This window comes from Acartia tonsa, chromosome 6 (assembly GCF_053477335.1).
Source record: "Acartia tonsa isolate MP-2025a chromosome 6, ASM5347733v1, whole genome shotgun sequence".
In the NCBI taxonomy this organism is placed as follows: domain Eukaryota; kingdom Metazoa; phylum Arthropoda; class Copepoda; order Calanoida; family Acartiidae; genus Acartia; species Acartia tonsa.
The window spans coordinates 36,969,038-36,981,147 of record NC_137265.1 but is presented as its reverse complement, the minus strand read 5'-3'; the positions used below and the strand labels follow the sequence as shown (position 1 = coordinate 36,981,147).

The 12,110-nt window shown below is 31.1% G+C and overlaps 2 protein-coding genes across 2 annotated transcripts in view; both read right to left on the bottom strand.

The window, feature by feature from the left end:
- LOC145323091 (uncharacterized) overlaps positions 1–618 on the bottom strand; it is a 34,646-nt gene extending 34,028 nt beyond the window's left edge. The window contains exons 1-2 of the mRNA XM_080165473.1: positions 516–618; positions 252–297 (exon numbers count right to left, since the gene is read on the bottom strand). The gene's annotated coding sequence lies outside the window, so the exon portion shown is untranslated. The remainder of the gene's footprint in view (positions 1–251; positions 298–515) is intronic.
- A 505-nt stretch (positions 619–1,123) lies between these two features.
- LOC145323090 (uncharacterized) lies at positions 1,124–7,044 on the bottom strand. Its single transcript, XM_080165472.1, has 12 exons — positions 6,940–7,044; positions 6,540–6,573; positions 6,391–6,409; positions 6,127–6,188; positions 5,733–5,814; positions 5,248–5,301; positions 4,774–4,870; positions 4,340–4,427; positions 3,502–3,583; positions 3,127–3,251; positions 1,499–1,585; positions 1,124–1,228 (listed from the first exon to the last, which is right to left on the bottom strand). The coding sequence occupies exons 1-12, from the start codon at positions 6,954–6,956 to the stop codon at positions 1,124–1,126; spliced, it is 852 nt and encodes a 283-aa protein (XP_080021598.1). The 5' UTR covers positions 6,957–7,044.
- Between the last annotated feature and the right edge of the window lie 5,066 nt (positions 7,045–12,110).

Genomic DNA, 12,110 nt, shown 5'->3' with positions numbered 1-12,110 from the left:
TTTCTATTCCGTTGGCAAATGTCTAGTGGTACTTTAAAATATTTTTAGGTATTTTTTACTTGGGAGGGTGGTAGCAACCTGCCGAAAAATAGTTATAAACATTCCCATGACCTAAGAAAAGCTACATTGTAAAGGAGGATCATATTGGTCAAGCAAGTATGAATATGTTTTGGTACAGACAGACAGACAGATTCAAATCCTGTTACTTCTATATAAGAATAAACAAAGTAAAATATGTAAAGATAAATTACCTGTTGTCCATTTTTGCTGAGATGAATCAAATTCACGCCTTACACCCTTCAAACAATAATGTTGATGGAAATCAGTAATAGTATACAATAAATTCCAATATTAAGATATAAAAAAAACTTTTTTAACTGCTGAAGTTGAATATTTAATAGAAGTCAGACAAATATTTCGTATATATCTATTTTTATACAAAGGTTAATAAAAAAAAATACTTTTAATGTTATTGCTACACATTTATTGGACATAATAATGTCTATGTTAATTACCACTGCGTAAGGTTTGGGAACTTCTGCGTATCTAATTTCTTGCTCATTACTAATTCTTGCAGTATTAATATCATCCAGAGCCACCCAAACTAGATCTTCTGTAATTTGGTTATCCCTCGAATTTATATGCTTATTCTAATTTCATTACTCTAAGGAGTCTCTGACCACACATGAGCATACTTCAGAGGTAATTCAAGATGAATTAGGTACTGAAACTTAGACCTTAATTTCAGCAGGCTAGATTTTGAAATTGCTTTTCTCAGATTCATCTTATTTGGATACTTATAGAAAAATAAGCACTTTTGGAAACTTGAAAAGAACCAGAGTTTTGCTTGGGAGAAATTCAAGTTTGTAAAAATAAACTTTATTTTATTTATAGACAAATAAATACATGTCTTTTTTATAGACAAATAAATACATGTATTTTTTATAATATAAAACAAGTCTGCTTTAACACAATTACAAGAAACATTATTTTTAGGTTACTCAAATTTTACTACAAACTCAAATATTTTAGTAGGAGCTACAACTTTTTTCAGATCTTTTATCACAATAAGACCACAATAAATATTTGCCCTAATTTGGGTTCTTATAGTTTTATCCACGTTTCAGACAGGATTGCACTTGTTATTAGAGAGATAAAACCCTGTGATTTTAAGTCCAACAGTAACCAATAAATTTGGATTCGAGCGCAAATCATTATCTTCATCATTCTATAATTAACAATCCAATATATTTATTAATGAAGTACTATGATTTCGTAGGGCTAGTTTACTACTGAGCCAAATCCTATCAGATTTTCTATGCTAGCCCATGGCTTAGAGTTTTTCTTAGCCTTACTAAAGATAGGAAACCTCCTAGACATTCCCAAAATTCTTTTTACTATATTTGGCCTAGAGCGCCTTTCAAAAACTAGTATCTATATTTTATTACAAATTAAGAATTTCCTTTAATGATTGAAATATACTAAATAGTATACTTACTGCAAGGTCTGCTGTTTTAGCTATAATGCTTTTAAAAGACACTGTCATTTCATCTGTTACATTCAAGTGTGATGATAATCTATCAATCTAAAATAAATAAGAAATGTCACTAGTAAAATGTAGGTTTTTTAGCCAAAAAGAGGAATACTCTGGAAATTCTACCTGTTATCATTTATTTATATCTAAATAGAGAGCCCCACGTCTTTATTTAAATCATAAGTGCATAGCCTAATTTTTTTCATATTTTCATATTTTGTACCTAATAAAACCCTATATTTTCCAAAAAATCTAACATCATTTCAACAAGTTTTATTCATTTATTTTATATGAAGTTATTTTAAATCCACAATAATATTTGTTTTTTTTTGTATAGAAATACATTTAATTAACTTAGATGGCATTCAAAATTTAAAATAAATTTTCAAAGTATATAAAGATTTCAAAAGAATTATTATAGCAATTCAGATTCTCATACTGGAATAGGTCACTAGGACGAACGAACATCAACACTTAGAGAATAATTATAATATATGTAAATATTTTAAATGTCAAAACAAAATTGGAGTAAATTTGTTGAAAAACTGAGTACGGACATTCTGGTAACAATTATACAGTTGCTACGCTTTCTAAATGAATACTTAACTACTAAAGGAATCACCATGCAAAGTTTGAAATCAATAAGACAATTCTAACATGCCTAAGTTAACAGGGAAGAAACTATATGGATGGGCGAACGGACCGTCAATATTTTTAGAACAGTTTTGCTTTTAATAGACACATCACTTTGAATTTATAATTCATAATTACAAATATGTTTTATAAACATGTTTTACAAGTATTACAAAGACCTGTTAGTTCCTTCATTTGCACAAGATTTTCAAGAACAAACACTGTTTTATTTTTCTCTTAATCTTGGCAATTCTTGCCTTTTCTTTCACAAGCAAAACTAATTGTTTTAGAGCTTTTAAATGATCTATTGCAAAATATGGTATGTTTGTTATTTATGAAATAATCACACTAAACATGAATTTTATTACTGAAAAGCTTCCCGGATTTTTCATATTTTAACTTACGGATTTTTTAAAATCAATTTGTTAGGTTAAAAACACATTTTTACAGCTTTTTTTCAAGAAAAAATAAACTCAAGTTCAAATGCAATTTATTCTTTAGGCTATGCACTTATGATTTAAATAAAGACGTGGAGCTCTCTATATAGGTATAAATAAATGATATCTGGTCGAATTTCCAGAGTATTCGACTTTTTGGCTAAAAAACCTATATTTTAGTAGTGGTTGTTGTTGTCTCAAAATTTACTGAAAATTACAGAATATTAATAAAAAGGTTTGAATTTTCAGTAATAACAATTAAGTAGCGCAGTTACTAAAAATAATGTGTCTTTTCTTCTGTAATATTAAGGAATACATTTTTTTATTTATTCAGCTTCATATTCCATTACCCTTGCCAATATTCCTGTATGACCCATACCTCTGGTTAATACAATGCTATAAGTTTTGAGTTCTACTGCAATTTTCTGTATTTTTTTCAAATGTAGTTATTATTCATAATTTACTGAAAGGCATACTTTAGTTTAAGCGTAGGTGCACCTCTAAAAAGGAAAAAATACTTACCACGTTAGGATTTGTATACTTCCTATATTTAGTTTGATTGATAGGTTGATTGGAATACTTAGGATCATAAAAATGAATAGATGAGGTCCCATAAACACCAGGATACTGAGAAAACCCTCTAGTTTCTAAAAGTTTTATTATTACATTATTACATATGCCTTCGCCCATAGCCTCAAGAAGAAGCAACCTTCGTTTGATACCATTAGACTTTAGTTTAAAAATCAAGCTTTCATATTTAACAAAATACTATTTGTATGTTTTTCATTATTAAATCCATTGTAGTTTTTTACTACATAAATACCTAATATGAAAATTAAACTGATGAACAGAGAGCAAAAAATGATTTTTAATTTGATGAAATATTAATAAGTATACCTATTTCATTGGTGCAATACTTGTAGCCAGAATCAAAATCATAGTCAACATCAAAAGAGTCCACAGTCTCATACAGATAGCACTAAAATAACATACACTTGGTTGAAAAGTCCAGTTATTCTTTTGAAAAAAAGTTTTAATAATCTGCAACTAAATAAAAAGAACAATAGAAATTGATCAATTGGCTAGTCTTTTTTTTAAATGAAAAGATGTATCTTATAATAATGATATTTCCTTAAAACAATTGTCATAACTTAACTGCGAAACTAAAACTGAAAGTCAATAATGCGAAGCTGTAGTTAAGTGTTGACAGATTTTATCTTTTAACAATAACTGAAGGTTTCTTTACCAGATGGGAGATACATATTAATACATAGCTATTTTTTTTCCTTAGGGCATAACTTTTATTATTTTTTTTTAATAGCAGCACTAGTATTTATCTATACTATTGTCACCAATAAGTATTCTTATTCGTATTGGAATATAAAATCAACTTATCAAGATTGATAATTAGCCAGGTCTACCACTGGCCAAATTATCCAAATTTTAATTACTAGCGGCTTCGCCCCTAGCCTCTAGGGGCTTGCCCCAAGAGGTAATTTTAAAAAAGTGGTGGTGCAGTACCAATGTTTTAATTAGATGCATCAGCCAAAAAAATGGAAGGGCGATTTTTTTGGTTTTTGGGGGGTTTGGGGTGTCCCATCCCGCAAATAGCCTAAAACACAACAGGAACACCAGGTATATTCCCTTAAGAGTAGAATTCAATCAAATCAGTGGTCACTGAGAGCTTAAGGGACAGACAGACGAATAGATTATAGATTATTTAATTCAAACATACCCATGTATCAGACCTCAATGCATCAAAAATATAAGGTTCTGTGGAGAAAGCAACACATTCTGTGTTATTAGTACACCTGTTTTGACATCTAAAATATAATTCAACATTAACACAATTCTGAGAAGTTTTTTTTTTATACAGGACTAATAATCAATTTATTTCAATAACATAATTAACGTTTATTTCATTATGAAAATAAAAATATTTTAACTTTACAAAGTGTCTCAAAAATCAGCTATTTGACGTCAAAGAAATGAGGGATTATCCATCTCTTATATAGGGGTTTTCTTTCCCAAGTCTCCTCTCATCTCCCTCATTTTTTTATCATTTACATTGCTGATCTTTTAGACACTTAGTAAAGCTACAATATATTGACTTAAATGTCTGCAATGATCCTAAATAAGTTGGAATTCTTCTATACAAAAAATGATTACATTGTAAAAGCACCATATGAGCTGGTAGTACCGACTTTCTCCTTCAAAATATGGGGGTTGGAACTTGAGTACTTCATGTCAAAGTGAAGACAGGGCACTAAATTAATAATATAGATCATCTGACTTGAAATAGTACATAAATATGCTGTAGATAATAGCATAATGGTTAGCATCTAAATCTGCTTTGTCAGGAGCTTTACATCCATATAGAAAGAAAAGAGAAAACACTATTTTTTTTGCGCGCAACTTATTGGCATGCTCAGTCAATCCTTCATAATTAAGCGTAAAAATTCTATTACACTGATTTATTTCATGGCACGTATATAAGGTATATCCAACAAGTGAAATGAATATTTCGTTATTGATACAAGCTGATTTCATGGTACAAAGGGCACTTGAACAGAAGTCACATCTTCTCTTTTAATTGGTTGCAAATTTTTTATTTATTAAGATGAAAGTTTTAAACATACTTACAATTTAAGGGGGCAATAGATGACACATCAAACCTAACTTGGTGCTCACATGATTCTAAATCAAATATCTATTCATAGAAGACACACCAAACCTAACTTGGTTTTTTGAAATTATTTTTTGAATCTATAAAGATTAGGCTCCTATTAGAGTTAAAACGCCTTTTCTCGAATTATGATTTATTAAAAATCTCCAAATATAAAAAAGTTGGACCGATTTCTTTTATATCCTATTATTTCGTAACCTAAGGTGAATTCTTAAAAAAAACTTTTTGGGCTCACACTGCCTCACTAAAATATTAAGGAAAATTATGAAGGCAAAATTATCCCCTCTAAATTTTCAGCGAGCCTCACTGATTTTAGTGAGGCAGTGAGCCAAAAAGTTTTTAAAGAATTAACCTCTAGTCTATATATATATTTTCAGAAGTTATCATAAATAAGTATAAAAAGTTTTGCTGTTTAAAATACATTTGCAAATGAAAGTAATACCTGGTAGAGTGGGTAATTTAATATCAACAGAATAAGAATACGAGTTGCCAGGAAATGAGCCTGGGTACACCAAAGGTTCAGACTTAAAAACAAGGATGATTATTTAATTGACTTGACTAGCAAAGCCAAATTAAGATTTAAAAATGAGGTTATTTTTACCAGATATCAATAATTTGAATTATATGAAAATGAAACAGGTGGGTTTTTTTTTCTTCAAAAAAGTTACTTTTTATTCTTAAAATTCAAAAACAAGTCCATAAACAAGAAAGTTTTATATCATATACCATTGGATGTCAGTTGATGGTCTTTTTTCTAGTTTATTGTAGCATAAATCCGTTGATTGAATGGTCTTTTGTTTAACTAACATAAAACAAACTTAAAACAGTATACTTACTCTACTAAAAGATATTTCAGGATGGGTAGTTTCATCAAAATGATTTATCTGATAATTACAATCTAATAATGAAAACGTTAATTAGTTATTAATTGTTATCACAAACTATGATTAGTTTAGACCAATCTAGGCATGAAACAAACTGTCTAAGGTGCACGGCAAACTAAAATAGCTAAACCTTCTTGATTGTCTATGTATTTTGATTTCAACACTTACAAAAAATAAATATAGTTGCAAATATAATATTTTTGATAGAAATATTACCTTCAATCTGAGCTAATGCCTGTTAAATAAAACAGTTAATATATGTTTATCAATTTGCGAAATTTTTATTAATACTTAAATATTGTAGTAAAGTATTTCTTCTTTTAGTTTAATATTTAAAAAAACAAAACCCAAAAAGTATTATCTACCTTATACTCCAAAAGAAGGTGTAGAAACAAAAATCTGAAAATTAATTATTTAAGTTATTGATATACATAGTTTGGGTTTGTTTGAGACCACCCAAAAAATATTTTTGGCACCTCACACCAGTTTTTATTTCCCTTAGTTTTTACAAATCAGGTAAATAAGAGACATTTCAACCCTTTCCCTCCCAAAAGAAAATTTTAAGGGAAGGGAGTACTCTCATTTGCCCCCCATTTGTATTTTTAACTCATTCCCGTCTTCCTGCAAAAGAAAAAAGCTTTGTAAAGTATTTATGTTTAGTATTGCACAATACAAACCCTATATCTTACTGCATACTGTATACAGAATAAAGTATGAAGTACAGACACACTCTCATTAAAGAGTAGTTACACTTCTAATACATACCTTAATATGTACTTCATTTTTGCTTTTACATTTTTTTGTGTTTAAAACATCAGAAATTAAATAAATTAGATGTAAAATAACAAAAAAGAAATTATAACTTGTTTTTAATTTAATTATTTTATTAATGTGATAGAACAACGTGCGATTGGAAACTAATTCTTTAAAAGTTAAATTTATCAAAGCAATTAAATGCCAAATATTGTACCTTGGTGCACTGCCAAGGCGATTAAAATTAAAGTTTTCTATAAATCAAAGCGTGTCAGCCGAAATCGATCGCATCTATCGCCAAAAAATGTCATAAGCAAGTTGACCTCTCAAAATAATCAAATGCCGAAAAATGAAAAATAAATCTGCGACTCCTAAAATAACCCTCATTTTATTCACAACTAGCGTCCCTTGTCATATAAGAAGCTTCACTGTAAAGGAGAACCACATCGGTACAGCAGTAAGCGAGATCCTTCGGTACAGACAAAAAAGCTTACTACTTTATATTATATAGGACAAACGTAAACAACTGATACGAAAATTTTCTTGAGCAATATGCAATTTATAAAATTTTAGCATCTGAAATGCCAATTTTAAATGTCAAGTATCTAACCGACATTTAGGAGCAGCAGCCGACCACAAATATAATTGCAGTTGCCGAGCCTTAAAATAAATAATTCACGTACTGTCCATATTTGCTTGGAAAGTGCATTCAAATAAATTTAAACGAAATAGCCGGCTATTTATTCAGTTAGGGTAAGTAGATTTGTTTATTGTCGTTTACTGAACAGATCAAGTCCTCGGATTCTCATGATGGTTTTAGGCTATTGCATCCACAGTTATATCAGAAAGTAGTACTCTTTAACCTGTGACTTTAATTCAAACACTAAATAATTACTAACGCTAAAACAATTTCAAAAAGTCACCCGTTTGAAATGGCATAAGGCTTTAATCAATTTTAAAATCCTACCATATCAGACGGTTGTCGTAAAGGAAATGTTTTGGTTGAGTAATAAAGTAGTTAGCTGGGTTTATTTTCCATATTCAATTTTTAAGTTTCCGATTTGCACGATGTTATTTTGGTTGATATTTAATAACCCTAACTGTTTGATTGAATGATTAGTCGGAAATTTAACTGTTTTTTTTTGTTAATTTTGAACATGTTCACTCTATACTGCCAGGGATCTTAAGAGATAAGACAATGTCCGATAAATTGATGTACTTTCCTAATGTTGATAAACAGGATTACCCCTTCTGTAGATTACAATTAGGGGTTGAAACGAATGGTTATTCAACTAAATGAACCAACCAATAAAAATTCCCCAAAAGTCTCCATCGTTGTTAAGCATCGAATAAAAAAATGTTATTGTAAAACTTTGGGGACTAGTGTAATAAACAGGCCAATGTCGCCTCCCTCTCTGCTATACTGCAAATTCCGACTAAATTTATGGTTAACCAATATTCTTGTTTGTTTAATATTTTAGAAATTCTTTAATTTTGTATGATCCGTCAAGTCTTCGCCCATAGAATTAGTCGGTTATAATGTCCATAATTGTTGAGTGGTTTGAAATTGTGGAAATAATTATTGTATTCTTGACTTTAAAAAGGGACTTAATATTTATCGACTTTAATGCAGTACACACAACAGATCTATAGTATACATGTATATACAGACAACTAACTCCCTTCATTTTTCAAAGACCTCTTTCGTCTGCTTCTAAATAATTTTCTGCTACTTGGCTGTGTTGATATAAGCGACACCATTGGTTGATTTTTAATGACCCAATAGGAAGGTTGAACAAGACGGTTGCGATGGGGAGATACAGTTTCTCCCTCTAGTGTTCTACTCTATACACACTATTTTAACCCTTAACAGATGGGTCCCTTGCCGCACCTTAATCGGTCGGAGGGGGGGGGGGGGGGCACAGAGCCTTTTAAAGATTTCTGGAGACCTGGAGGATCTGGACCTGCGGGATCATACCTGGAACCTGAAATTGACTTGAACACCTGTATTTCATATAAGAATATAATACTAAAGGATATTTTAGTATTTTATTAAGATAAAATGCTTTGTTTAAGTCAAAAAAATAATTTTGCTTTTTACCTGGATGACCCTGCCAGGTTTGCTGGAATCTTGTGCCCGCCAGGATGGAGATATTAAAACTTCCAACTCTCAGTTATGTGTCATACCCAAACTTAAAAAGTCACGCAGTTTGGGCTCTTTATCTTTTACACACAGAAAATGCAGGGAGTAAGGGAGGGGACAATGGGCAATTAATTCAATTTGAGAGTTTTTGAAGAAAGGCCATGAAAACCAGAATAATCCCGAAAATATGGTGGAAATTGTAAAGTGATTGTTGATTAAAGCTAGAAAACCATAAACTAAGAAAAAAGTTCCAAGAAAAAAACCAATCATTTGAAAATAAGATTACCAGTATTACAGAAATTACTAGAAATATCTCCCTGGATCTCTTCAGATGACAGGGAAAGAGAAAAGAGATTTGGGGGCAAGTGATGTAAACACGGAAAAAAGGGGCAGGCAGGCGTGTAGCTGAATGGGCAAGTATATGACCCGCACGCCTTCCTGCCCCTTTTTATCTTGTTTATTTCCCCCACCTCCCTTCTCCATTTCCCTTTCTCATCTACTTTTAAAAAGGAGGTGGGGATGAAGGGAGTGAAATATAGTATGGGAGGGGGGCCGTGTATTTATATTTGAACTACTCTCTGTCTGCAAAACTATATATATTCAAAACTAACATGGCGAGTAATGGCATTTCTTGCGCAAGTCCCCAAACTCAGTCAGAAACTGCTAAATTCTTGCACATTCCCTTTAAGCCAGTCCCCAAAGTCTGAGACTCCTAAAGATTGAATATTCGATCCATTGTCCCCTCCCTTACTCCCTGCAGAAAATGAGATAGAAAAAACCGGAGGGGAGGCGTTCAATGCCCCCCCCCCCTGACCGTTAAGGGTTAAAAATAACGGTTGTGCAACAGCTTTTAGAGGCTTTGTATTTTAAAGGGAAGGCAGAATAAAAGTAAAAATTATCCCTGGATCTGTGTAAAGCTTCCCTTATAGGAACAAGTAAATCGGTTAAGTAATTATCAAATCTTAAGCTACTGACAAAATAAACTGATACTTTATATAATAGAATATGAAAAATAAAAATAATAATATTTATTTCCTTTTTTGTTGCCTATGTATAAACATGTCCTTGTCTAAAATAATAAATGCTAAAATTATCGCGACGTACTAGACAAGCTTGAAAGTTTTTTATTCATTTTATTAAAATACAATTATATAAAATTAGAAGAAAGTTCCTTTCTGTAGTATTGTTCAATATTGAATGTGGCGTTAATTTATGGTCGGAATTTGTACAAAAATTCAACTTTAAAGCATTATTTCAATTATAAGTTACCCTAATACTTTTTAAACTTGCGCAAATTCTCAGGCTAATAGGTTTTGTGTTAGGGCTCGGCAGCTGCGGGTCAGCCTCCGTTAAATCGTCATATTTTAACATTTAAATTGACGAAGCCCAATCTGTCCCACTTTTGAGCAAGCCGATTCCTATATGACGTCATATAAAGGGAAAAGAAAAAGGGAAGGGGGGGGGGAAAGAAATTCTCTTCAAAAGAGATGGGAGAAAAGGGAATCGTCTTGCTCAAAAGTGGGACAGATTGGGCTTCGTCATTTAAATTTAGCTGAATGTCGAAGACACAAGCAGATGACACAATAAAAGCTGACCTCAATCTGTTTTCTAGCTACTTTGAATAAAATCTCCTTCTGTTTATGACTTGGACAGACCAACAGATAGACGTACAGACCAAAGAATATACTTATATTTGTTTGAAACATACCACCTATATTTAAAAAATAATTACTTTGTACAATAAACAAAAATATGTATTATTGTAGAGGTTTAGTTTTAAGAAAGCAAACACTTCGATAAAAAAAGTACAGTAGTCATAACTAGGCAATTCAATTCAATTTTGAAAATTGCCAATAACAAAAACAGTTGTTCTAGGTCGGTCGGTTCGTCAGTCAGTACTAAGTAGTCCAGAAAGACATCTTCTTTGTATGTAGCTTAAGACTTCGATAACTACTGAACCGTTTTAGGGAAGCTTCATTTAGATCTTTGATAGTTTTAGGCTATTTCTGTCTTTTTGTAGCAGTTCGAATACAAATTGGGCCTCATGCTAGGGGTGCAGCTACTAGTATTTAAATAAAATACTTGTAATAAATTACTATAAATATACTTGTCCATGTTAATAAATTAATAATAAGAAAGCTGTGAGCAAATAATAGAGAAATAAAAAAACATTAACCATACATAATTAAAACATATTCAATAATGAGCAATACTTCTTTGTAGGTTAATATCTATTTCTTATATAGCTGCACATTTGTACTACGAAAAAATGCTATGAATCTAGAATTAATTAAAGTACTCAAAGTTTTTTTTAGTGAACGAAGGAAATAAACTAAGTACACATGTATTATTTACAATCCAATGTCCCTTTCCTACCTGACAGCAATGTTTTCATTTTCGGTTTCTTTTTGCAAAGACCAGACTTTCCTATGTCTAGGTATGCATATCAAAGTCTTTTCATAGTTTACTTTATACTTATATATATGTTTGGCTCAACCAAAAGTACATTAAATTGTTCCTTCAAGTTGGTGACGTACGCAAAAGTACATTAAATAGGTGCTAGAAGTTGGTGATCAATTAAAGGTGTAACTGGTGTGTACACAAAAGTACATTGAATTGATGCTAGAAGTTGGTGACCAATTAAAGGTGTAAATGGTATGTACACAAAAGTAAATTCAATTAGTGCTTGTAGTTGGTTACCAATTAGAGGTGTAACTGTCGATGGTATGTACACAAAAGTACAATGAATTGGTGCTATAAGTTGGTGACCAATTAAAGGTGTAACTGGTATGTACACAAAAGAGTCAGTGCACAAAGCCATAGTTACATCAATACCCACTTAAATGGACACTTGTTTTTATTGGTTTATTGCAGGGATCTAAAGGGATAAGACATTGGCCGATAAATTGATGTTCTTCTCCAATCATATATAAAATTACCCTTCTATAGATTTCAATTAATGGTTGAAACGTTTGGACACTCAACGTAATAATCTAACCAAACAGAATTCACTGAAGTTCCCAAAGTTGTTAGGCCAACA